The 26,268-nt window shown below is 36.2% G+C and overlaps 1 protein-coding gene across 1 annotated transcript in view; it reads right to left on the bottom strand.

Moving 5' to 3' along the window:
- LOC114658979 (putative ferric-chelate reductase 1) overlaps window positions 1–19,560 on the bottom strand; it is a 60,281-nt gene extending 40,721 nt beyond the window's left edge. Inside the window, exons 1-5 of the mRNA XM_028811137.2 lie at window positions 19,482–19,560; window positions 10,863–11,046; window positions 8,726–8,865; window positions 8,384–8,478; window positions 5,616–5,748 (exon numbers count right to left, since the gene is read on the bottom strand). Of these exons, the coding sequence (XP_028666970.1) occupies window positions 5,616–5,748; window positions 8,384–8,478; window positions 8,726–8,865; window positions 10,863–11,046 (552 nt within the window). The 5' untranslated portion in view covers window positions 19,482–19,560. The remainder of the gene's footprint in view (window positions 1–5,615; window positions 5,749–8,383; window positions 8,479–8,725; window positions 8,866–10,862; window positions 11,047–19,481) is intronic.
- Between the last annotated feature and the right edge of the window lie 6,708 nt (window positions 19,561–26,268).

Raw genomic sequence — 26,268 nt, 5'->3', positions numbered from 1 at the left:
ACAGCAAACAAATATTTCAGATACGAAAACCACAAACTGCTGACAAAGTGAGACAGGAAAAGCAGAAGCGTTACAGCATTGCATGTGGGCAGATAGAAGCATTCACACGTAGTATGCATCTTTCTACATTTTTCCTTGTAGCTATGTAATACAGATAATTTGTGTCACACCTGTAAAAATCATTAAAAACGTATGCCCCCTCATCACATAATGGAAAAGCACAGCACATTTTTAAAAATGAGTGACAAGCTGCACATTTTGCACATGAAGACACACCATCAGGCACATTTGTGCTTTTTTTTTCTTTTCCCAGAAAAGAGACAATAGCATCCTCAAACATTTCTGCAGATGAAGCTGGCCACACGCCCACACCATAACTGCAAATTAAAGGCATGCCAAGACACAAAATTATACATGGAAAATGCACCTGCATTACCTCAAGTCTATACATATGCATAGGAGTGAAATGCCGTTTAAGGGACGAGAGGACAACTAAGCAGATGACTGGATTCAAGACAAAACAACATGGTTGTGAAGAGGAGATCCACAACAGAGACAGAGAATTTGCTGCAAGGTAGAGTCTGAGATACTGTTCTTCCGTTTTGATTTGATGACGCCAATGTGATGCAATTACTTCTCACTAATGTACAGTATGTACTGGCAAACATTGAAGCTATACTTGTCCAAAATCTGCAATTAACCTGAAAGAAATTGATCCACCTGCAATATACAGTACATAGTTTCACATGTGTATTTTGCTACAATACACATCAAAAAGTGTCATTAGAAGTTTGACTCCATTCCCTTAAACACTGGAAATCTGGCCCCAGATTTTAATAAGGTGTTCCTTTGGGGGGGGAAACAATTGAAACGTGACCAGCTGAGTGAGATTAGTCAGGAATGCATAGACAAATAGAAAGACCTTCAGGTAGGGTAGGGTCATATTTAATTTCTGTTAAGTGCAAATTTGTTTATTTTCTTAAAGTGTAAAATGTTTGCAGATGCTTTCCTTTAATTAGCCACCTGACATGTATGTACAAGTAAATCCTCAACCGCAGCATTCAGTTTAAGGAAAGTTTTACATATTGTGCGAATCCGTGACCTTAGTAGCCGTGTCCAGAATATTGTCAACTTTAGTGATTAACCACAAAAATTCTCTTAATGGAACATTATGTGATCAAGATCTTACTATTTTATCAGTTTCTACAAGTTCTGGATTCTGCATCTATGACTTTTGATCCATTTTCACAATATATGTGTATTTACCAGATCCACTATATTTTATCACTTTTGTTTTAACATCATTAAATAGATTTTCTCCTTTTGTGGCCCCATGAAGGTACCAATTCCAGCAGCCCTTCTAAAGTATTAGAATCCCAAATTCCAAGGTCAAGTAAAAGAATTATCTGGCTAGTATCAGTTACAGCAGTACTGTCATCCGGTGCAGTCTATAGTTCTTTCTCTTTATTTACTAGATTATAAATCTGTTTTTAACATTCTTTCTGCAATTTATGAAGATGTCCTCAGAGTAGATGAACTGTGAATATGTGCCCCAAACGAATTGGCATTTGTCCAGGAGAAATGTGCACATGTGGAAATGTGTGGAACATCTAAACACCATGTCTTGCAAAATTTCAATTTTAATCTGTTTTATGCATAGATATGAACAGTTGTCTCAAATTACCTAATGTCCAAATATCCTGCTGTAAAAGTACACTTCATATTCTATCTTTCCCTACACTAGGCCCAAAATAATTTTCTCCATGCGTCTCCATGACTTCAGACAGCACAAATCCATAGCAAACATGCGCATTACTAAAAATGATACCCCAGGAAAAAAAGAGACAGATCCTTGAGGGAAAATGTATTTAGAGAAAGATTTTTAAGCCACCTTAGACTATAAACAGAAGAGACATCTTAGGAGAGAACAACCAAGAGATGGACTCAAAATGAACTGGCAAAGCAGAGGAAAATAAGATCCCATATTTTCAATGAAATGACTAGAATCTAAGATAAAGGCATGAAGCAAGAGTGCAAGATTAAAGAAACTGGAATGACAGAAGCGGAGGAATAACAAACAGGTCACCAGGGACGCCAGTCTGTGCATGCTGCCAAGGAGTACAAGCATGGGGTCAGTCAACAATGTTAAAAACAGGAGTAAGAGTATACCACTTCACAAGACATGAAAAGAAAAAAAGAAAAAAAAAGTCCAAGTGCCTTCTTGAGATCAGTTAAGGGGGCAGGTCCATCCAAGTGACAGAGAGGGAGGAGAGCAATGCTTCACCCACAGTCAGGCATGGAAGGGCCAAGTAATTAAGAAATTTCACAACAGGGGAGTTAGTTCACAAAATTAATTTGAAATGATAACTGTTTATTAACAATCTTGGGAATCAGTAAATGTAAAGCATGGTTATAACAAGAATAAGGGCAAAAATGGTTACATTTCAACAGCCATCAATGCAAGTACTGTACATTGCAAGGTTTGGCAGTCAGTAGACAACAACCCCTAGTGCTGGTCCTCTGAAGCAATAGTGTTAATCACTGTTCTAACATTACAAATTTGTATTTTATACTAATACACTATGGGGCATGTTTCCCCATGAGAGATCTTAGTTTTTTTTAGCTGTAGTGTGACATTTAAACATCTTGATCAAGTGAGAATGGTAGTGAAGTTCTGAATAAATCCTTTGACCACTTTCCAAATTATGCTATACTCAACTAATACTTGGGGGAAATGTCAATTATGATGCCTATTTTACATCAGTAGTATTTTGAAACCTCCATATTGGACAGACATTCATGTGGCTCGGCTCATATTTCAAGTATGATGCAAATCTAATGATATGGCATGTAATGCACCATATGAAGCTTTGCAAATTTTTTCTTTTGGGAGCCATGTAAAAAAATCTAAGCCAGCAGACCTTTAAAGAAAAGCATATAGTGGATTAATTTACTTCTTAAATTTAAAATGTGTTGATCACATTCTCACTCAGCTTCTCTTTACTCATGTGACCTGTGAAATTTTAGTCTATGTAGCTACAAGCTTTATATAAATGTAACTGGTATTCACCACACGCTGTACTGCGGCACTCTGGCTTCAAATCCGGTTAACCTCCGAAACTTCAACGTTGTGACTTATGATTTGCCATGTCATACAAACGTATTTATCTGTTAATGTTCATTATTAACAGGATGAAATATTAGGACAGAAAACTAACAGTACTCAGGCTTTGGTGATACAATTTCTACTCTCACACAAACACTGGGAGAGGCTCTCATTGATGACATAAGATAACACAGTAAACTGATTAGGGAAATACAACATAATGAATATTATTAGGATTCGGTGAAGCTCCAAATAACTGAAATTAGTATTTTAGACACCTGTTACATAAGCTTATATGCAGCTTATTAAATATGTCCTCCAATAGTTTTATTTGCATAACTTTATTGATCCAGAAATTGTTTTTCGAAATCATTTAATAAGTTGAATACTAAAGCTTTACTTTGCTGCACTAAATATTGTTTGTCAATCAACAACAGACAATGTTAATGCCAATGCTACTGTATGTAATAAACAGTAGAAATCAGATTTTTAACAGCAGTTTCTTAATGCCACCAAAATACACAAGTTCAATTTGCACTTACTGTGCACGAAGAGTAGTGATGAATGAAACTGTTTGGCAAAATTCTGCCAAAACTTTTCCATGGGATTTTACAATTGCAAAACACAAGACTTACCAAAATGATTTTAACAGTGGAGAAACACCCCGAGTGATCTCTAGCCGTGCCCTCTTCCCATGCTCTACACCACAATAAAACTTCCCATGGTTGTGCTCATTTGGAAAGCTTGAAGATGAGATTAAAATATATCTAAAACTACATGAATTTTGCTATTCAGAAAGCACTACGTTAATTTTTTTTTTTTTTTTTGGCTCATCACAAGTGAAAAGAAACTGCAAACACCAAATTCTCCAAATTCTGATCTTGGTTATATACTTTTCTGACACAAGGCAGTACTTCAAAACTTGAGGAACAAAACCACATTTTCAAATACACCAAGCTCAGATTATACCATGGTTTCTAAAACTCACTCTTTTACTTACAACATAGATAAACTTTTTTATTTTTAATTTGAAAAAAGTGCTTTCCTGTTCTAAACAGCCATATATTAATTTGATTCATTCTGTTTAAATATGCAATCATAAGTATGCAGTAAAAAGGACATTGATAAAAAATGCATTATAAAATAGATTTTGGGACTAAAAACTTGCTGTGTTCAACTGACAGTCTTGCTTATGCCGAGAAATTGCATGCATTAAACAGCCTCCATTTGTCACATATACGCAACTATGAAAGTAGACTTTTTTTTTTTGTATGAAGCGAAATAGAAAAGCTCAAACATGAAGAATGTTTAGAATAGACTGAGCAATCCAGGACTCATGTGCTAGAAGGGAACGTGGAAAAGGCTAACTCCCTGAAACAATTTAATAGATTTCGTCTTCTTCCAATGTCCAGGTCCCCAAACCATTTTTTTCTAAATCAATAACTCGTACTAATTCAACTTTTATGTACAGAATGACTTCACCGCAGACTATCAGTATTGGCTATCAATAATTGATGACCAATTGAGCGGACAGCTGAGGAGGCTATGCACAGGAAAAGCTGTGGGGCCAAACAGAGTTAGTTCAAGTTATAAATGTTGGTCCATGCTGACCAACTTTATGGTGTCCTCCGTCACTCACTCAGTCTGTCATTATGGCTACAAAAAGTGCCACTGTTGCGGAAAACATCCTACATTGTTTCAGGTCCAAAGAATTCTGGTGCCTCTTTACCTAATGATTACAGATGAGTGGTACATATGCCCCACATCACGAAGACCTCTGTGAGGCTAGCCCTGGACTATAGGAGACCACCTGGACCCACTGCCGTTTACCTATCAGCCAAACACTGGAGTGGAAGATGCAATTATCTGCTACACAAGGCTTATTTCCACCTGGGAAAAGCCAACAGCACTGTGAGGATCATGTTTTTGATTTCTCCAATGCCTTTAATACCATCGAGTTGTGATTTAAGAGGTAAGCTCAGAGATATGCAGGAGGATGTGCCTATGGCATCCTGAATATTGGACTCTCTGTCTGGCAGACTGTAGTTGGAGAGACTCAAGAACGGTGTCTGATATGGATGTGAACAACACTGGAGCACCCCTTGGAACAGCACAGTCTCCCCTGCTCTGGGGACAAATAACATGCTATTTATCATTAAGCAAAAAAGAAAAAAAAAAAAATGGACAAATCATTAAAATCATCCAAGAGAAATAAAAATAAGCCTGATTAAATTTCAATGAAAAACTTAATTTTGTCAGTTAACATGAAGTCTAGCAATTTTGAAATTTTATTGTCCAAGTTACCGTCTTTATTTCAAAGATTGAGACAAAAGTGCTAGACATTTTGTGCATGGGGCATTTATACAGTATGTCCCCTAATTAACAGCAACTCAATGTTTTATATTGTCTGAGAAATAAAATGTTTGTATCAATGACACAGTTATACCATACCTACATGTACATGTGCTGTAAAAATAAGATTCTAGCACAGAGAAAGGTGAAAACCTACCTCAAAGTTTATTTGATCGCTTAAAGATGAGAAGCTGGCTGAGTTAGGAGAAGAGTTATCACGAGCAACTTGATGTACAAGAGCAGAGGTAACATTCTCCCAAAATGTTGTTTTATTTTCAACTAATGTTGCCCTAAACAACAAGCAAAAACACAAACACTCAATAATCACATCTTTGTATCACTTTATTATTTGGAATCAGAAAAACAGTAATCTTAAGTCAAACATGAGCACAAACCAAACTAAGAGACAGGTACTTACCTATTTGTTTTTATCAAAAGAAACATTAAAAAAATGTTTACTAATAGGAAAAACACAAAAACAAAACATTTTTCCACTTAAATATACCTCTTGAAAGCAAAAAAACACACACACACACACACACAGGGGTTCAATCTGGAATCACCAATAGAGTTACATTTTTTGGAATGTTGAGGAAAGTCTACACAGACATGGTAGAACACAGAAATTACAGATGAGGCAGCATGGAATTCAAACTTATTCTTAAAAATCACTTCATATTAAAATAAACTTGACAAAAGAATACAGTATGTACTGTTAATGTGGATTATTAAAAAAAAATTAACTTGCTATCAGTAAGTAGCTTCTACTCTAAAGTTACTAAACAGATCCCTACAGAATGTAAAAGACTGCTGTTGCATCTAAATGCCCAGCTCAGCAAGTTAACTCTTCAGAATACTTCCAAGTCCTTAAACACTCCTACCACACAAAGCACACCCTATTAGAAAAAAAACATTTGAAAAACCTAGTGCTCCTTGTGTTCAATTTTAAATTAAAATGTTGGAATTGCAGAAACACAATTTAAGAAATTGTAATGATTAATGAAATTTTGCAGTCAAACAGAAAAATCATCCATGTAAAAAAGCAGCACCATTCTTCAAACCTGAGCAGCTAAGGGAAACATTAGCCGATTTCCGATAATTATAAATAAACTGAGTAGTAAAAATACAGATATTATTAAAATAAAATGATTTAGCAAAGTTTTACAGTACTGTATGCGTTTCACTTTGAACGCTTGAAAGTGTGTTCAAGGAATGGTTCACTCAAAATAGACATTAATAGAACTATGGAAGAGAAAGAGAGACCTAAACCTTTAAAGGTAGAGGTTTTTTACTTTCTCATTACTTTACACTTGAAGGTTGAGAAATTTAGTCAGTGGTTCATAGTTGTAAGCTGTGAAAAAGAATGACAAAATCTCTATGTACCACCACCAAAGCCAGGTCAATGAATTTACACAAGTTAATAAAATTAATGCAAATCAAATATGTTTCCAATGGATCTAATTAGCACTGCTTCTGTTCAGTGGAGTATTTGAAGAAGAAATTAAGTTTAAGAGAAACTTAAGAGAAATTAAGGGCTGTGTGGTTAAACGTTCACAGCATAGCACTGAATAGTCCAGTGAAGTAGGTGAACTAATGCAGTATTTAGTGTACGGCTCACATCAGGCTTTAATCACTTTTTCATTGAGGTCAACAGATTACACAACTATAAAAAAACAAAAACAATTATGCCTCAAATCTCTTGGACCAAAACTTGATTTCAAGTTGGAATGCAGTCTGTAGGACTTTTATTTTTATTTTTGTATTCAGGAACGCTTACTGTAGTCCTTAGATGCACACTTAGGTGGAATGAATACTCTAAACTGGTCATGTTTACTCTAAACATGGTTTAGCACCATGTCAAACATTGGTTCCTGCTTTGTACCTCATTGTTTTTTATTCTAGCTTCAGCTTTCTCCAACTACATCGAAGGGAGCAAAAGAGCCCAAACAGATTAATTTAAATACATTAATCAGTTAAACTAAGGAAAGAATGGAGAAAAAAGAAAAAAAAACACAGCTAAGTCTACACAAGTCACCTAAGCTTTTTCAAAATTCACCTGCCCATTTTCAAATTCTTTTAACCAATGCCTCCAATAGCACAGAGCTTACAATGACTAAGTTTTGACCACACCAGTCATGGACTTGGGATCATGTTCTTCACAGGCCATATTCACACACTCCAGGCAAGCTTACATCTGCCTTAGCATATATTTAGTTGGAGTAACACTAACAACATTTAAAAAATTACTTAACTCAATTCAAGACTGTCAGTACCTTCAGAACTATTTGGTCATGGTATTACTGTAAATGCTTTGATTGTATTTGCAAACTTCTGACAAGCACAGGAGTTTATCTGGACTCTAATCAAAATGGCTGCACTTAACATAAACCTATACCTTCTTAACAATTTTAACTTGTCTACAAACTATACATTAGTACAGAGCTCTCTGGCAACTGAAAGCAGCTTGTTGATTGTGGGATGGACTCAATGCCAAGAGGATACCAACAGGGTTCATAATCTGAACATGCAATGTTTAGGGCTGATACCTCACTCTGCCAGAGTCCCGAATTTCAATCCTTGAATGGACACTATCTATATAGAATTGAATAGAGGGTTAAATAGATGATTATTTGACAAACTGCAGTATTTTGACTGTTTTTTCAATGGGCAGAATAAAAGTTTTGGCATTTTAATCAAAACCTACATACTTTCAATATGAATAAGCATTTTCAAATTTCAAAATGAAAGATGAAATGGCCAAAGAAAATGTTTGCCCATAGACATTTCTCTAAGAAAGTGAGTAAACTTTTGAGTGAACTTTTACAATAAGTATATTAATATTTACCAAATGTAACTCAATTTTATCATTGTGATAAGAAAATAATGCACATTTAGTTGGAGGGAAGGAAAAAAAAAAAATACAACCTAAATTCAATGTTTCCTAAAGGGCTAGTTGGTGAAATCCATGCAATCTGAACCTGAGTTTTATCCAGTTTATCAGTATGACTGACAGCTGAATTCTGCAGGACAAAAGAAGAAGATTAATGGATGTTAGTTAATCGATTAAATCAGGGCAAAAATGCCCATCATGGCATTAAATAACAATCCTTTCTATAAAATATGATGCACACTGAGACCTTATGAATTGTAAGGCAGCAGAAAATCATTAACAGGGTGATTAGTCTTCTGCAAGCCATACTAAATATGTACTTGTTGTACCTTCTTTCTACAAGATTTTGGGCAGCACTGAAGTAAGCAGCAACTTACAGGCACTCCATTGCATTGTAATCCTTGAAACTGATCACCACTATTTGGCTCTGCAAAGGACCCAACAGCATTTCTAATTCCATCCTGCCAAGCCTCCAACAAGAAACCTTTAAATGGATGTGTAAGCCCTCTAATAGTCACTAAAAGGAGGGGAAAAAAAACAAAATAAAAACACACACAATCATACTATTGCAAATCGTGCACTTTTAAGTATTCGGTCTGTCCATAAATCATAATAGAGTGTTAACATAAACCAAATTAAAACATTACTCCAAATTTTTGTTAATAACTAATTTTGAAACATTCTCCCTGGACCTCTGCACTGTTTTTATTGCTCTTTTTTATTTGCCTGCTATAGCTCAGGTAACTCTTTACACAATTTTAGAAAAAGTGATTGCTCATTTAGAAATCCTTGCTAAAAATGTTAATGAATTTTCTGCTTAGAATATGTCTAAAATATTAAGGCTGTATTTAAGTCTAAACATTCTTGATTGTAATAGAAATTTGTCATTTTTCACCTTCTTATTAGTCTCCATAGAGGATTAATAATCACAGACCTCAAAAGAGTCCAAAATGATACCCCACATGATTAGGTTTAAAATTTGTCATTTTTAACCTTTTTTGGGATGGGCTCTCCCAAAAGGCCAAGAACACTGGTAAAGAATGAAAAATCAAAAAAAAAAAATCATATTTCTGGTCAGCAACTTCAAAATAGCATTAAGTGACAGATAATGGAGACCCATTTTTTCCAAAGTTTTGTGAAAAGGGGTAACCTTGACCCCTTGTACCACATTAGGGGACTGAAGGACAACTTCAAATCCTTCTGATCATTTTTGCTAAGGACACCTGTTGATTCACTCTTTGTTAAAAGGTTGTAAAACTGGCCTAGAAATGAGGAGTTCTCGGGTCTAGATGGCCAAAAATGAGAAAGGAACCCCCAAAAGCTCAACACCTGGCATAACAAGACATCAAAACTGTCCAACTGTATATCATATGTTGAGATATTCTTGTACTGGTGAGCCAGGAGGCACTGGATTAAAAAACTGAAGTGATTTCAAAGCATTCATAACTTACAGTATCCTTAACACAATTTATGGTTGGCTGAAAGAAAAGTTATAAAACTGTTCAGAATAGGTTTAATTAAAGCTTACACACGACAGTCTTACCATGGCTGTGTCACGCAAATTATTTCTACAATATAGTATCTTAAGTGTTACTTGTGTTGAATATTTTCGCTTTCATTAAAATCAGGATGATTTCTGAGGATGCAAGTTCATGTTAAAATGTCAGTTTGATCCGGGACAGCAACACTAGGCTAAGATGTCTGTGAAAGCTTTGCTTAGATACAGTTAACTATATCAGCAATAACTCTGAACTACATTTTTTGTCACACAAAGATGTCTGAATATCATTATTACCAAAACAATAGATCTGCATTGCATAATCTTTGCAATGTTTATTGTAAGAGTCCATGTTGGACATACTGACACATCAATTAAATTTCTGGATATAATAGATTTATTAATTCAAAGATCAAGCAATTGTTATTTTAATGACACTTGCCCACAATTGCAGCAAACATAAAAGGACAAAGTAATTCTCCAGGTGCATAAATACCAACATCATTAAAGCAGAACACACATGGGTGGGGTTTGAATTGAATTTAGTTTTGTTAAGTTTGACTTGATTGTATGGAATGTTACATGCTTTTAATAAATTCAGCGAAAGATTAAAAAGCAGAAAACATATTACAGTGCTGTTATGGTGTACAGTAGTGGTAAGATGCAGCGACCTGTACTGTGGAGGCTGGAATTCAAACCCAGCACATTATGCAAAGTGTTTAGGCAGGTAGTGTGGTGTAGTAGTTAAGGCTTTGGAGTTCAGACCCTGGGGTTGTGGGTTCAAATCCTGCTGCTGGCACTGTGCGACCATGTGCAAGTTGCTTCACCTGCCTCTGTCCCTGTTATAAAATTGTAAGAATTGTATCTTAAATGTTGTAAACTCCTTGGGTAAAAGCATTGGTTATATAATAACAACAGGATTGGCTCCAGCAGACCCCCGTGACCCTGTGTTCGGATTCAGCGGGTTGGAAAATGGATGGATGGATGGATATAACAACAACAATATTGCAACTTACCTTTAATTTCATCCCCTGGGCTATATGAGGATTTGTCAGTTGTAATCTCATAAGGAGGTGGTGAGATCTGAGCCACACTGTCATGTAAAGGCAACATAGTGTTACATGCATCGAGAAGTAGTCCACTTGAATATGCAGTGACACCATGAACCAGCAAGAACACAAGAAAGCACTGCTTCTGCATCTGGAGAATAAATGTAAAACATCCAATAAGAGTCATCTATGGAATTAATGGAAGGAATGTATATAAAAGTCTTCAGAATTAAAGTTGCTATACTGTTCAGATTTGCATAGTTAGACGACATGGTAGTGCAGACCAAGGTAAAGGTGTGTTCTCACGGGAAAGTCCTGATTTTATGGAGTCAAATATTCCCTTAGGTCACTGACCTTCCTTTGTCTTTAGTTGCTTTGGTCATTTTATTGCAATATTACTAGTATATTAAAAAAGTAAACTGTCTTCATTTTTATTTACCAATTGTTTGTGCTCATCAGCAATAGACTATATTGGCTTCAGCAATTAGTGGCATCAGTTTGTTGGGTTTACCGATTTTTTGGCAAACTTAAACACTTGTCAAAAAAAAAAACAAAAAAAAAAAACAAGTGAATTACTGAAAAGTGAACAGAGTGCTCCATAAGCAACCCAACATATGGGTTTTCTAAACATATTTGAAAAATAAACCAATTTAATGACAATGAAGAAATGGCTTAATGAGGCAAGCTTATCAAAAGACTACCTGAGAAAACAGCTAAGCAAGAGCCAGGCACATATGGAGCAACTGCAAATCAAAAGTACACCACCCACAGAAAACCAGTGCTGCAAGAGGCATTAACAGTGCCTAAACCAGGGAAGCCAATATGTACTTTGTAGGCTACAGCCTTAAAGCCAGTGCTAGCTGATGATTATGTTTTGACCTGACCTGACCTGAACTTTGTCCCTCAGGTCAGTTGCCAGAGGGCAGATTTAGATATTACACAATAAGACGGTGGTCTGCATCTAACATACTGGATGTGGTCCCCCTGGGGGGGTATCCTTCAATAAGGGCGCGCACAAAAAGGCGAGCTTCAAAAAGGCGACCTCAATTGAGCGAATGTTTTAATATTCTTGCTTTCGCCTTTTTATACGTTCAATCATTGTCTTTATCTAATACATTTTCTGTAATAAGTTTGTTGCGTTTGCCTTTATTCGTCGCGCCCAACTGAGGTCGCCCTTTTGAAGCTCGCCTTTTTGTGCGCGCCCTTATTGAATAGAACCATCTCTGCCCCTCCAAAACATTAAATATGGCACTATTAAATGTTAGAGTTTTAACTAACAAGATATTTTATATCAATGATCTTATTAGTGATAAAAAAAATAGACTGTATTGCACTAAGTGAAACGTGGCTTAGCTCAGATGGTGCAGCTGTTTTAATCGAATCTGCTCCTCCGGATTACAGTTTTACTCGTGCAGATCGCCAAGGAAAGAGAGGTGGTGGACTAGCAAACATTTACTCTAGCAGGTTAAAATGTAAAGATGTCAGTTTTGGTAAATTCAAGTCCTTTGAGTATCTCGCCGTTGTTATTCATGGAGATTCTCACATTTTAGTATTATCCGTGTATAGACCTCCAAAATTCAACACGTCTTTCTTTGAGGAATTCTCTGACTTAATGTCAATTTTAATTACGAACTATGACACAGTCTTAATAGTCGGCGACTTTAATTTTCATATAGATAATCAGTGTGACCAAAAAGTAAAATAATTTATGAACCTCCTGGACTCTTTTGATTTGAGACAGCTCGTTAATTAGCCTACACATAAAGCAGGTCATACGTTAGATTAAGTGATTACTAAAGGACTGAAAGTTGATATAAAGCAGGTCATTGATATTGGTCTATCAGACCATTTTCTTCTACTTTTTAATATAGAAATAATGATAGAAAACACTCATGAGAAGCATATTGTTAAAAAACGTTTCTTTGACTCATCAGCAGCTTTAAAACTTACAAACATTCTAAGCAATCAGTCCGTTTATAGTGCCAACTATAATAGCGGGGATAATGTAAATAGTAAGGTGGAAAGATTTAATACTAAGGTGAGAGCTGCTGTTGACATAGTTGCACCTGAAAAGACAGTTAAAAAATTTTCTAGCATTGTTATACCATGGAAGACCCAAAGAGTGTCTTACTTAAAGAGAACATACCGCAGAGCTGAGCGTAAATGGAGGAAGACTAAACTAACTATCCACTATGAAATATTAAAAGTTAAAATAACAGAATACAATAACATAGTCTGTCTTGAGAGGCACTGCTATTTCTCTAAGATTATAAATAACAATGCTAGTAATCCCAGAGTCTTATTTTCGATGATTGATTGTCTGTTAAACCCAGGTAACTCAAAGGAATGCCTCCTAAGTACTTCCAGTAAAACCTGTGAGGCTATCGCTGTGTTTTTCAATCAAAAAATTCATGATATTAGAAATAACATAGTATATCTCCCCAACACTAAGGATCCTCCTAAACTCCAGTATTCGGTTATAAACAAACTAAACACTTTCACTAGGATAGATTTACCTGATTTACATAAAATAATTTCTCAAATGAAACCCTCCACCTGTGCTCTTGACCCAATACCAACAAATTTTTTTCAAAGAAGTATCGGGCGTGCTAATTGATAATGTTCTTGACATAGTAAATTCGTCATTAGATACGGGGATCTTCCCAGACTGTCTTAAGACTGCTGTAGTTAAACCCCTACTTAAGAAAAATAATCTTGACTCCTCTGCTCTTGAAAATTATAGACCCATCTCTAACCTGCCTTTCTTAAGTAAAATTCTAGAGAAGGCAGTCATTATGCAGTTAAATGAGCACCTTAATAAGCATGCTATTCTTGATAAATTTCAGTCAGGTTTTAGAACAAATCACAGCACAGAAACTGCACTTGTTAAAGTAGTAAATGATTTGCGGGTAAATGCAGACAGAGGCCATTTATCTGTTCTCATCCTCTTAGATCTGAGTGCCGCATTTGACACCATTGATCATAATATTCTTAGAAATCGCCTTAGTCAATGGGTGGGCCTCTCTTGCAGCGTCTTAAATTGGTTTGAATCCTACCTGGCAGGTAGAAAATTCTTTGTTAGTTGTGGTAATTACAACTCAAAGACACATGATATCCTATATGGCAGTGGTCCCCAACCTTTTTGACAGCAAGGACCACTTCATTAGATGCAAATTTTTCCACGGACCGGTCGGCGGTGGTTGGGTGGTGGTGAAGGGGGGGGGGGGGGGGCAGTTTTATACACAATTTACATAACATTTCTATTATTATTAAGCAGTTCGCATACGTTTGCAACCCGAGATTTTTCTTCTTTTTTTGCATATAACAAAGACATATGCTTTGCGTTTGCCATTCCAACAGATTGCACATCACAAACATTAACACTGTTATCGTTTTTTCGTGTCTGCCATTTCTATAGGAGGGTGACAATGAGTTAAATTCCAATGGATGTTTTTCAAATGTTGACAAGCAATAAGCAAAAGGTATCACTGAAAACCACAGAAAACAAAAACACGAAAAAAAAAAACAAAAAAAAAAACAGTACGAGGAAAGTTCGAAGAAAGATTTTTTTTTTTTTTACAATGTTTCTGTTTGGGGATTGTTGTGTAAATGTGTACAACTGAGCTGCGACCACAGATCTAACTGCTCTGTGGATGATTCATTCAAGCATTTCAAGGTCACTTCGTTGTAATGAAAGCATCTGCTGAATGTACTTCGTAGTAATGAGATTTCTATAGTTTCGTGTCATATGGGGAAACTGTCAGGACCATAAAAATACTTTGTTGTAATACTCGCTCACCTCGGTCTCTCTCCTCTCTCTGCACCGCTGCAAAGCCCCGCCCGCCAAGCGTTCTGAAAAGTCTGAGTGAGTCTCCGTTGCCGGCAGTTCTCTCGCGGCTCGGCTGTCAGACGGCTGCGGCCCGGTAGTGGGTCGCGGACCGGTGGTTGGGGACCCCTGCTATATGGTGTTCCACAAGGCTCTATCCTGGGTCCGCTGCTCTTCTCAATCTACATGGTTCCATTAGGTCAGATTATCTCAGGGCACAACGTGAGCTACCACAGCTATGCTGATGACACACAGCTGTATTTATCAGTTGCACCTGATGACCCCGAATCTCTTGAGTCACTAACACAATGTCTAACTTGTATCTCAGAATGGATGAATAGTAACTTTCTCAAATTAAATAAAGAGAAAACCGAAATCTTAGTGATTGGCAATAATGGATACAATGAGGCTATTAGAAATAAACTGGATGCATTAGGATTAAAAGTCAAAACGGAGGTAAAAAGCTTAGGGGTAACCATTGACTGTAATCTAAATTTTAAATCGCATATTAATCAGATCACTAGGACAGCATTTTTTCACTCAAGAAACATAGCAAAAGTTAGACCTCTTATATCATTGAAAGATGTGGAGAAATTAGTTCACGTGTTTGTTTTCAGTCAACTAGATTACTGTAACGCACTCCTCTCAGGACTACCCAAAAAAGACATAAATCGTTTGCAACTAGTGCAGCATGCAGCTGCTAGAATCCTAACCAGGAAAAGAACATCTGAGCACATTTCTCCAGTTTTGATGTCACTACACTGGTTACCTGTGTCATTCAGAATTGACTTTAAAATTCTGCTTATGGTTTATAAAGCCTTAAATAATCTCGCCCCGGCTTATATATCGGAATGTCTGAGACCTTATATTCCAAATTGCAACCTCAGATCCTCAAGTGAGTGTCTCCTTAGAATTCCAAGAGCAAAACTTAAAAGAAGTGGTGAGGCGGCCTTCTGCTGTTATGCACCTAAAATCTGGAATAGCCTGCCAGTAGGAATTCGCCAGGCTAATACAGTGGAGCACTTTAAAAAAACTACTGAAAACACATTATTTTAACATGGCCTTCTCATAACTTCACTGTAATTTAAACCCTGATACTCTGTATATCCAATACATTATAATAACTATTCATTCAAAATCTGTACTAACCCCTACTCTCTCTTCTGTTTCCTTTTCCGGTGTCCTTTTGGTGGTGGCATGTGCCACCACCATCTACCCAAAGCACCATGATGTTACAACAATGATGGATGGATTAAAAGCCAGAAGTCTGTATGACCATCACCATCAAGTGACTCCATGAGAACCCTAACTACAAAGAGGACTATTTCATTTATGTTAGGTAGAATGCCCAGAGGGCACTGGGCGGTCTCGTGGCCTGGAACCCCTACAGATTTTATTTTTTTCTTCAGCCTTCTGGAGTTTTTTTTGTTTTTTTCTGTCCACCCTGGCCATCGGACCTTACTCCTTTTCTATGTTAACTAATGTTGTCTTATTTTAATTTCTTATTTTGTCTTTTATTTTTATTTTCTTCATTATGTAAAGCACTATGAGCTACTTTTTGTATGAAAATGTGCTATATAAATAAATGTTGTTGTTGTTTAGTGATTTTCCTAATTTAAAAAAAAAAAACAACTAACTTCACCAGGCTCTAGGAGAGCTTGTGAGCTGTCCTAACTCCTTAGCAGCTGCCTGAAGATGGGGTTCAGGCAGAGACTGGCATACACATTCAAGGAAAGGCAAAACATTTTTAAAATTGTTGGACAACAATGAAATTGTAACTGGTATCAAAATATATAGATTTAACAAAGATGAAATAATATTTGCAATAAATCTTGTACATCTTTTAGTCACTCCATCTACGTGAAGGAGCCATGAACCATCAGCCAAATGAAAGCAGTAGCAACATTACATTTTTTGGCTACATGAAAAATGCAGCTTTGCAAATAGTGATGATTGCAATGTTGTCACAACTATTTGTTGAATTTTGCACCAAACTTTGAATCCCCTTACAACCTGGAAGGTAACATTCCGACTTAAGTGTTTCCCCACCACTCCACATGAGGTAATGTTAAACCAAGCTGTATTCATGCAAATCACATATATTCCAGGAGTTTGTGTGATTGACAACAAACACAAAGAGGATTGCCCCAAGCAGGGATGCACACACAAATGACTCGCAAGAGACAATACAGTATCAACACGCAGGTGGTCATGGGTGCAAACTGTACCGTAGCCAGCATATTACCCCAAAGATAGGCGAGCTGGATGGGAGACTGAATCAGGTTTGCTGAAGTGTGCATTCTAGAAACACCTAAAATATTTGCATTACACTTTATAAGCCTGTGAATGTTCAAGAAGGCAGGTGGAAACTTCTGGGGCATGAATAAACAAAAGGGTCCTGGGTCATAACAGCAGGAAGGCAATTCTTCTGAAAATATAGCTGTGGATCAATCATTTTTAAGTATACGTGTGCATTATTGGGCTTTACTCTCATTTGGTGTGTATCTTTGTCTTTCCATATTGATTGTCATTACAGCATTATTCTTAATGTTGGAAAGTGACAACAATTAGGCGCAGCTTAGCACAATATCCTACTTTATTATGTTTTCCCATATCCTAGTACTTTGAATATTATCATCATGGTGAAGCCTTAGTATCAGAAAACTACAAAACAACATCATGAATGAACTTGTACTCCTCACACGCTTCACAACTTCTCATGTCCTAGTCTGGGGTAGGGAAAAAATTTTAGCCTATTAAGAATTTTAGTGCAGTTCCTAAGAGTAGTTCCAAGACCCATCATAAATAGGGGAACTGGATTGTTCAATGGGTAGGGACACAGCAGAGAAAGAGAGCAGCTTTCTAACAACAGAGTTGCTACTGCTGACAAGCTTGTCCCCCATTAACAATTTTCTGAAAGAGTTGAGAAAAATAATTGAGCAGACAAAGGGTTATAGTGAGATTAGGTTCTTAATATTGTGGTGAGAACAAAGAAGCACAGACATACTTGCCAGCCAGACTTCAGTGTGTAACCTAACCATACTGGGGCTAGCAGGAACAGCTGACCACGAAATAGCCCATCCTGTTATAACTGACCCAGTACTGTTGGTAGGTTATTTTGCACCCTAGGCCAAACTTTAGTGTGCCAACTGTTTGGGAGCTAACCCGTGCGGCTGGGTTTTACTCCCTTATGATCTGTGCCCTTGTTCAATGCCCATTTCATCTTAATGGTGGCACCAGCACTGACTGTCCCACGTAACCAATAAAGAGCTGTATAAATGTACAGGTTATTTCAGGTAATATGTTTTTTAGGTTAAGGCACTACTTTATAACCAAGGCTGTCTTTTAAGTCCATCTTGACACTCTAGTCAACCATGAGCAAGACACACTCTAACAGTTTGAGCATAAGAAAGTCATATGTTTATGATGTGCAACAGTATGCTTAGTGTTTTACATTTGTAAAATTAAAAACTAAAACAGGGCACTAAAACTGTAATGCAGTTTCTGTTGGGTAGTGCTATTTATGGTTGCAGGTGTGGCAGGATTACATGAAATGCTATTGTGTGCACAGTCATTTTCTGTGACCATCTCTGTTTTGGGTTTGGCTGTGCCTCTGCTTAGATGTAAGGAACGGCTTGATATGTTTTACATAAGGGCTTCACAAAAGCAAAAGCATTAACTATTCACTTACAAATTCTACATTAATGTCAAACGCAAGCAACCTTATTAGAGATAATGGATTGTTTAAAATATTTGCTTGCGGAAAGGACATTATAAATACCACTTTACCAGCAGCACTAGGATGGAAAAAGGTTCGAGTTTCCCACTGATTTTGAAGTGGAAGCCCATTGGGAAACAAGCAAGAGAGAGGGTGTAAATAACAAATGAAGATGGAAGAGAACTGCAGAACTCAGGGAAGACTAAACTTCTCATTTGCACGTCAGAATTTCGTCCTATCCATTAGTGGACTTTTAACAGTTATAGCGCACCACACCTAACTGATATATAGCTCGAATTTAAATCAAAGAGGCGGACAATTTTATACAAACTTGAAAAACTAGACTTGCGTACGCGTGTTAAAACAAGCGGATAATTAAACATTAAAAACTGCCTAGAAGCAGCTTACCCAGCCCAACGCTGCTGAACCACCGAAAACAGCAGGCAAATCAGAAGTGGAAGACGGAACTTATTAGGCGTCTCATTCAAAATAATTTATTCACATTATAATTATACAAGGTTTGGCAAAATGCATTCACAGACACAAGGCTTGTTAGAGTCGCGGCGGGAGGACACTCAAGAGCATCAGAGTCGCTCCATAAAAATGACAGTCTGATTGATATTATTTGATATTTTAAGGGCACAAGATTGGTGGCACATACTTGATTCCGAACATTTCAAATCCCAGTCTGTTGCGCTAACACTCACTCTTATATTAAAGCCAATATAAGAAGGAATCGAACCCATGCCCAAGAGCGCTGCGGAGAGCACCACAATTGAACCCATAGACCCCAAAAGAGAACAAAATTTAAATCTGATTGCATCAGCCGATATGACATTTAAACAGAGCTCTTATTAAGCTGCCGTAATGTAGCATGAAGTTTTTCTTTGGAATGTGAAGCCACGCGCTTGATCAAATTTAGCGTGGGAAAGGCGCTATATAAATAAAATATTAAAATTGATGTAGATAATGGATATACGTAACAGCTTTAAAAGTACACTGCGTCTTTAATTTAAATCAAACTCTGAAGAAGAGGAATTACCGTCTCCGCTGATCTTCAGTCGACCGCTTGCAACAGCCTGGCGAAGAAAGCAGTGCAACTCCGCCAGACGTCATTTCACACCTGAAGGTTCAAGTGACTTTGTGATTAGGGGGCGTGGTCACGCCCCCGGCCTTCCACAGTCCATAGAAGGAGAAGGAGACGAGCACCTGTATAGATTTTCCAATTCGAAAAAGAAAAGGAGCAGAAAACGTTTTCCGACACGGAACAATGGCACAACAGAATCAGTTATGGACTCACAGAATAAAAAGCTCGGTATATTTAAAGAAACTTTAGATCCATTAAACAAAACTAATGATGTACGATTATATATAGCGAATAGAAGTGTTCTGTGTTTCTCGTCATTACTGACGTATCCCTATTGTTAAGCATTTTTTTTTTACCTCTTGTATTATTTCTTTTTAATATTTGCCATATTATTTCATCCATATTAACTTTTTTAACTTATTTATGAGATGTTATGTACCTTATCTGCAATGTAAGTGCACAATATGAAAGGTATTTATTTATCGTCGCCATTAACGTTTGTTAAATATCTTATTTAACTTGGTTTTTCTCTTGTTAAGTTAGCTATTTATAAAAGCACGATAGCGATTTCTGCCAAATTGGTATTACATATTATTTTTGTCTTGATTTCCACAGCCACATTTCTCCATAAAGGCAGAGAATATAAAACTAACTTTGATTATATTAAATATCAAAATGAATCCAAGTGCCCTCTTTGTAAAAAGCAAAGAGACTACAGCATCCTGCTGCCTCGTCTTCTGAGCCATGAAGCCCACATTGTAAAGTATGCAGGTAATTATGCCAGTAGTGTATAGGTGTGTGTTTTATTAAAAAATAACACTAGTATAAATTTACTTGCAAACAATACTGACGTTTAGATTTCTGAATTAGAACTTTTTAAATACAGATTAAAAAGAAGAGCTAGTCCTGCATTTTCCGTTGTTTGGCAGGTTTTAATATTTACAGATGCAACACAGGGCCATTTCCATTGTTGTTTTTGTTTAAAATTAATCGTCAACAGTTTACTGTATGTCAGTTTTTAATATTTTTCTTTGATTATTTTTTTACTCCTTGTATTAGGACCTTCCAAGTCAGATGAACAGCCATGACTGTGGAATTTTCATGTTGATGGTATGACCATTTCATATTATAACTACATTTTTGTGTATGTCCCTATTTAATGTTGTGTCCAGGTTTGAAAATGACCATTTTGTGGATTCTCTGTATTTCGTCCTCGAGGGCCCCCTTCAATTTTAATGAGGTGTGTCTCAGCTTTAGTACTCTCTTCTTTCATTGTAGCATTTGTGGAGTGAGGATTATATCTGATTGTTAGTACACATTTTTGTCATCTTCTACAATTTGTGTTGGATATTTGTGTTATGTTTATTTTATTATATTTGTATTTTTTTAATTTTAGCATTCTCTCCCTAGTGGTTTTGATGTTCCAAAAACACCTACCTTTCAAAATCCAGATATTTTAAATGTATGTTTATAATGGTTTGCATAAATATTTTTGTAACATTAAACTCCTTTTAACAACTTGACTCTGCTCAGTCCTCTTTTTAGAATGACATGCTGGCTTTGAGAAAGTGCTGGTGTAGAATGTTGCTTGAGAACTCCAGCCCCAAGGAGTAAATGAAATTTAAATTTCCTTTAATAACTTTCATTTGGTTCTGCGGTAATGGGGCTATTATACTTAGCCATGTTGTAAATCAAAGACAAATAGTCAAAAAGTTTACCATTATAAACTTAGTGCTTCTTTTTGAAATCACTGAAGTAACTGCTCACATTGGACTGAACTAGCAAACACCCTTCTAAATGAAGGCCAAGAACCAAACAAAAAATTAGGAGATAGAGAAATAATGGACAGCCAGGACAGAGTCATTTTTGTGCGTATTCTTTTGGTTCTTTTTTAACATTTCTTTAGGTAAATATTACTTTTCCTGTTTTCAGATTTAGACTCTATTGAGCCATTAATGAAATGACAGAAGACGAGTAAAGACTTGCACTACATCTGAAGTGAAAAAATGTCTTGCTATTTTATTCCATAGCACTGCATTCATGCTGGTTTCAGATCTTTTCTTTTAGAAAAAGAAACGTCAAGCTCCTTTGTCCAACATCCAGCACAGGGCACTGATGAGAAGGTACAGACACATCATTTTATAAACTTCCATAAGAAGATGAAGATGTATAGTGAATAAAACGTATGAAAGGACTTGTAATGCTTGTCTCAGATGCATACCATTAATCGTTAAGCAGTTGGAGTCAAAGCCCAAAAGACTAAAAGCATATTTTATGTCTTCTGCAGAAATACAACTCTTAAAGGCCTTAAAACATTTGAAATACATTTTGTACTGTGTTAATAATAGTGTATTGTAAGAAACATTGAAGACTTGTAGAATCTGTGATCGAAAGCAGTAATGTTAATAATGTATAACAAATTAAATATACTGTACATTATTTTTTTTTGCTTGCCTTTTTCACATTCCTTGCAAATGTGGAGGAAAGACTATAAGCTTTATGCTGACCATTTAAAGAATTTTCTTTTTCTTTTTTTTTTTTTTCATAAAACGTATTACAACAACATGGAATCCTTCAGCATTTTACCGAGGCAGAGAAGTGGTGTGCTGAAAATCAATCTGTGTTAAGGGGGTGAGTCTCACTCCCTTCATTACTGTCAATGGACAAAGACGACATTGAGGAGGGCCTTCAGAAATTTGATTTGCTATCTGAATTTCCAGAAGAAGAGGAGAGGCAACATGTCCTTAGACCCTTTTTCATTCTTTTTTTTTCACATATGGAAGACATGCATCTGTTTTTAGATAACGTGAGAGGAAAAAGTAAAATGACTGTGTTTTGTGAGAAAATGTAACATAAACGTACATGTCCCTCATTGTTCAGTTACAACCTACAATTCTTGTTCTATATTTTATATATTGTTTAGCTTTTATGTAAGAAATGTTGCCTCGGATCTGCACTTCTTAGTGTTATGTATTAAAACAATGTTTAATAAGGGATGGCAAGTCAATTTGTATTTAGAAAGCACATTCACAACAGCCAGAACTGAACCAAAGTGCTGTACAAGAAAGGGTAAAAGAAGCAGTTCAAATATACAGTATGTACACGTAACAAAACTGCAAGCATAACCAACCACTACATAAAAGATAAACTCTCACCCATACATACATATTTATAATCAAGAATGTACATGAGCCAACATATACAAACAATTTCAACCTCTTGCAGGGTCAAATAGTAGCAACAAGAAATAAGATTTTAATGATGACTTAAAAATGGCCTGGGTTGGTGCAGACCTAATATAATAAGGTGAGCCTTTCCAGAAGAAAGGAGCAGCCACTGCAAATGCCTGATTCCTCCTTTGCTTCAGCCTCGACCTCGACATTTGAAAACAAGAAATAGAATTTTAAAATCAATTCTGACACAGACCAGAAGCCAATGAAGCAAGGTCAGTATTGGTGAAATATGGCCACGCTTACGAGAGCCATTCAATAAGCGAACAGTAAAGTTGTAGAATAGTTTTAGGTGTCATAACAAGACCTGATCAACACCTACCTACAAAGAACTGCAGCAGTAAAAATGAGATGTTATAAAAGCTTGGATGGCCTTTTCAGGATCATTGAAAGAAAGAAAAGCCTTTACCGTAAAGTCTCAGATGGAAAAAGCTTCATTTAACCTCACAATTTATCTGTTTGTCAAGTTTGAATGAGCTGTCAAAGATCACACCTAGGTTCCTAACTGAAACTTTATGATACGTATATGCCAAGGGGTCCAAGAGCAACATCAGAGACACTAAAACCTTCTGGACCTTTGGACACCACAATCACAGTTTTATTATCATTTAGTTTAAGAAAATTCATTGCCATTCAGGTTTTAATATCATTCAAGCACGCACGGAGGGTCTGTATTGTCTTGCTTTGATTTTAGTGGCAAACAGTTTTGAATGTCATCAGCATAGCAGTGAAAGGAGAAGCCATACTTGTTAACAATGGACCCTAAAAGTAACATGCATATCAAAAAGAGAACTGCTTCAACGATGGAACCCCACAAGTAAGAGGAGCTACAGAGGATGAGAACTCACCCAAATGAATAGAAAAAGCTCCTAATGTTTAGATAAGATTTAAACCATTTAAGGGCATTGCCTTGGATGCTTAAATACTGTTCAAGGTGGGATATAAGAATTGTAAGATCCATAGTATCAAAACCTGAGGTAAGATCTAGCAGTACAAGAATGGCAGAATCTCTAGCATTTGTATTTGGGAAGAGGTAAACCTTTAACAAGGATGTTTCACTACTGTAAAAAGTTTACTACTTTCATCCAGAAATGTTTGAGTTAGGACAACTTCTTCTAAGACTTTGGATAAAAAAGGTAGTTTAGAAATTGGCCTGAAATTTGACATATTAGAGGTTCCTTATTTTGTTTTTTAACAAGTTTCTGCACCACAGTATGTTTCAAGGCAGCAGGAACACAGCCAGAAATCAAGCTAGCATTTACTAAGGTAACAATATTTGGTCTGACAGAATCAAAAAAACCCTTAACTAGTTGAGAGGGGACACTTTCCATGGGGCAGTTTGTAGGATTTTGGTGTTGCACCAAATCAAACAACAGAGATGATGATACAGGCTCAAAGTGATCAAAGACAGCTGAACACACTATGGGACGAGGTGAATCCTTAGCAGGCAGTGAGACCGATGACCTAATAATTGTAATTTTATTTACAAAAAAATGTTATCTCTGTTTGGAGTCTAAGCTGGGGTATGCGAGAAAGTACGGATTCCTAATACAAGAAATTGTATATGGCAAATAAAGGATTTGAAATCACTAAAAAATTGATTTGTAATTATTGCATCTACCCAAACAAAACATTTTTAAAGTTTAAAATCTGAATCAATGTGTTAGTTCAGTTCCAAAATGAATGAAAGATGGTATATGGTCGTAAGGCACAGAGGGTGCAACTTTCAATAATGCAATTTTTCACATATCTTTAGAAAAACACACGATAATATCTTTAAGCAATTTAAAAGATTTGCCTCACTTTTTTGGATAAGTACATTATCCCAGGGAGAACAATTATGCATTAAAATTAAAAACCAGGAAACGTTTGAAAGTTTAATAACTTTACTTGAAATTTATCAACATTATAACAGCAGCGTAGAACAAAATTAAGAAAATGCAATTCAAGACAGAGAATGGAAATGAAGGTCCCCATGTACTGTAGTAAACTGGATCATTTAAAAAATTCTTCAATACAAACAATTTTAAAAGTTTCTTTTACTGAGAACTCGAAAGTTTAGACCTTCATTTTCATGCCTGTTGATCATCATTTATTTTGTAACATAATAAATTAATGTCGTTAAAAGAATTTTCCCTTTTATTGAACGAGGTTCCAGAAATAATGTAAAAATAATTTCAAATATTTTGAATGATAAGAATTCACTATAATCGCAGTTAGAGTAACCACATTCATATTTAGTATGGTGTTTCCTTAATCTAAAAATATGTTATGCCCTCTGTCTTTTAACTATCGAATCCTGATCATCATAAATTATAAAACTGTTTTTTGTTTCTAAAAAAAATACAACAGTAATACCATAAGGAGAAACTCGGATTCTTTCCTCGTGATTGGAGGAAGGCATATTCATATCTTTTAGGGTTACAGGGTTAATTAACGTTACTAGTTTTTCAACGAAAGCTATGTGGCAGAGGACGGATGCGAATGCTGGGGGCGTGGCCTGGAAGACTGGGGGCGTGGAAGGCAGAGGAGTGGAAGGCCGGGGCCTCAAGGCGGGGGCGTGAAAGGCCAAGTCTACGACATGCTGCCAGATACTATTGTGTGGCTCATCGAAGCTCCCAGCAGGTGCGGCAAACAATTTACTCCATGTGATGTGACTCCCATTATAGTCATACAAAAAACGACAAAAAAAATCTGAAAAAATATCGGATATACTTAAACGTGGCAAATTGCCTCACTTATGAAAATCTTCTGCTGACTTTCCTCGCTCATTGTGAGTCATATTATGTAGCAGTTCTAAACTGACTTGGTATGAGTTGGTGTGAATGTCCAGTGAGGCCACTATTGGTTCTGCCTTTAAGTGGGCTAGAAAAACTAATGAATGGACAAATGAAGTATACCATTTTGAAATGTCTACTGGCCAATTCTGTAAAGGAAATGCCTTTGACTTTAGTATATTTCGGTTCAATTGTTCTGTAAACTTCTGAGATTCAGTACTATTCTGAAGGGAAAAGATATTTACCACACCTCTGTTCTGTTCAGTGGATAAATATGCATAGAATTCTGCTTCTTTAGAACATTTAACTTTTAAAAGTAACTGTTAATGAACCTGGCATAGTCATTAGATGTCACTGCATATTTAAAACATTGTTAGTTTGATACCATGTTTTTATTTTTTGTTAGAAGTACACAACATCTTTAAGTGGTTTTAGAGGTTGAGGTTGAGAGGTTTAGAGGGTTAGAATGGTTTAAGATTTAAATACTGTGTCAAGAAGATGTTAATTTATATCAATTCATCTGACTAATATTTGTCATGGAATGTAAATGGGGAAAAAATTAAAACTTAATACAAGCCATCCTCTTACCATAATATGGGCATATTTGGAGGACCAACTTTATACCCAAAAACAAAAAAAAACACACTCACACACACAGTTGAAAAATAGGAAAAAAATGCAAAGTTCCCACAAGTAATCATTTACTGTACTAATCAAATTCAATATCGAACAGAA

Source organism: Erpetoichthys calabaricus, chromosome 10, assembly GCF_900747795.2.
Source record: "Erpetoichthys calabaricus chromosome 10, fErpCal1.3, whole genome shotgun sequence".
NCBI lineage: Eukaryota > Metazoa > Chordata > Cladistia > Polypteriformes > Polypteridae > Erpetoichthys > Erpetoichthys calabaricus.
This window is presented reverse-complemented; position numbering and strand designations above follow the sequence as displayed.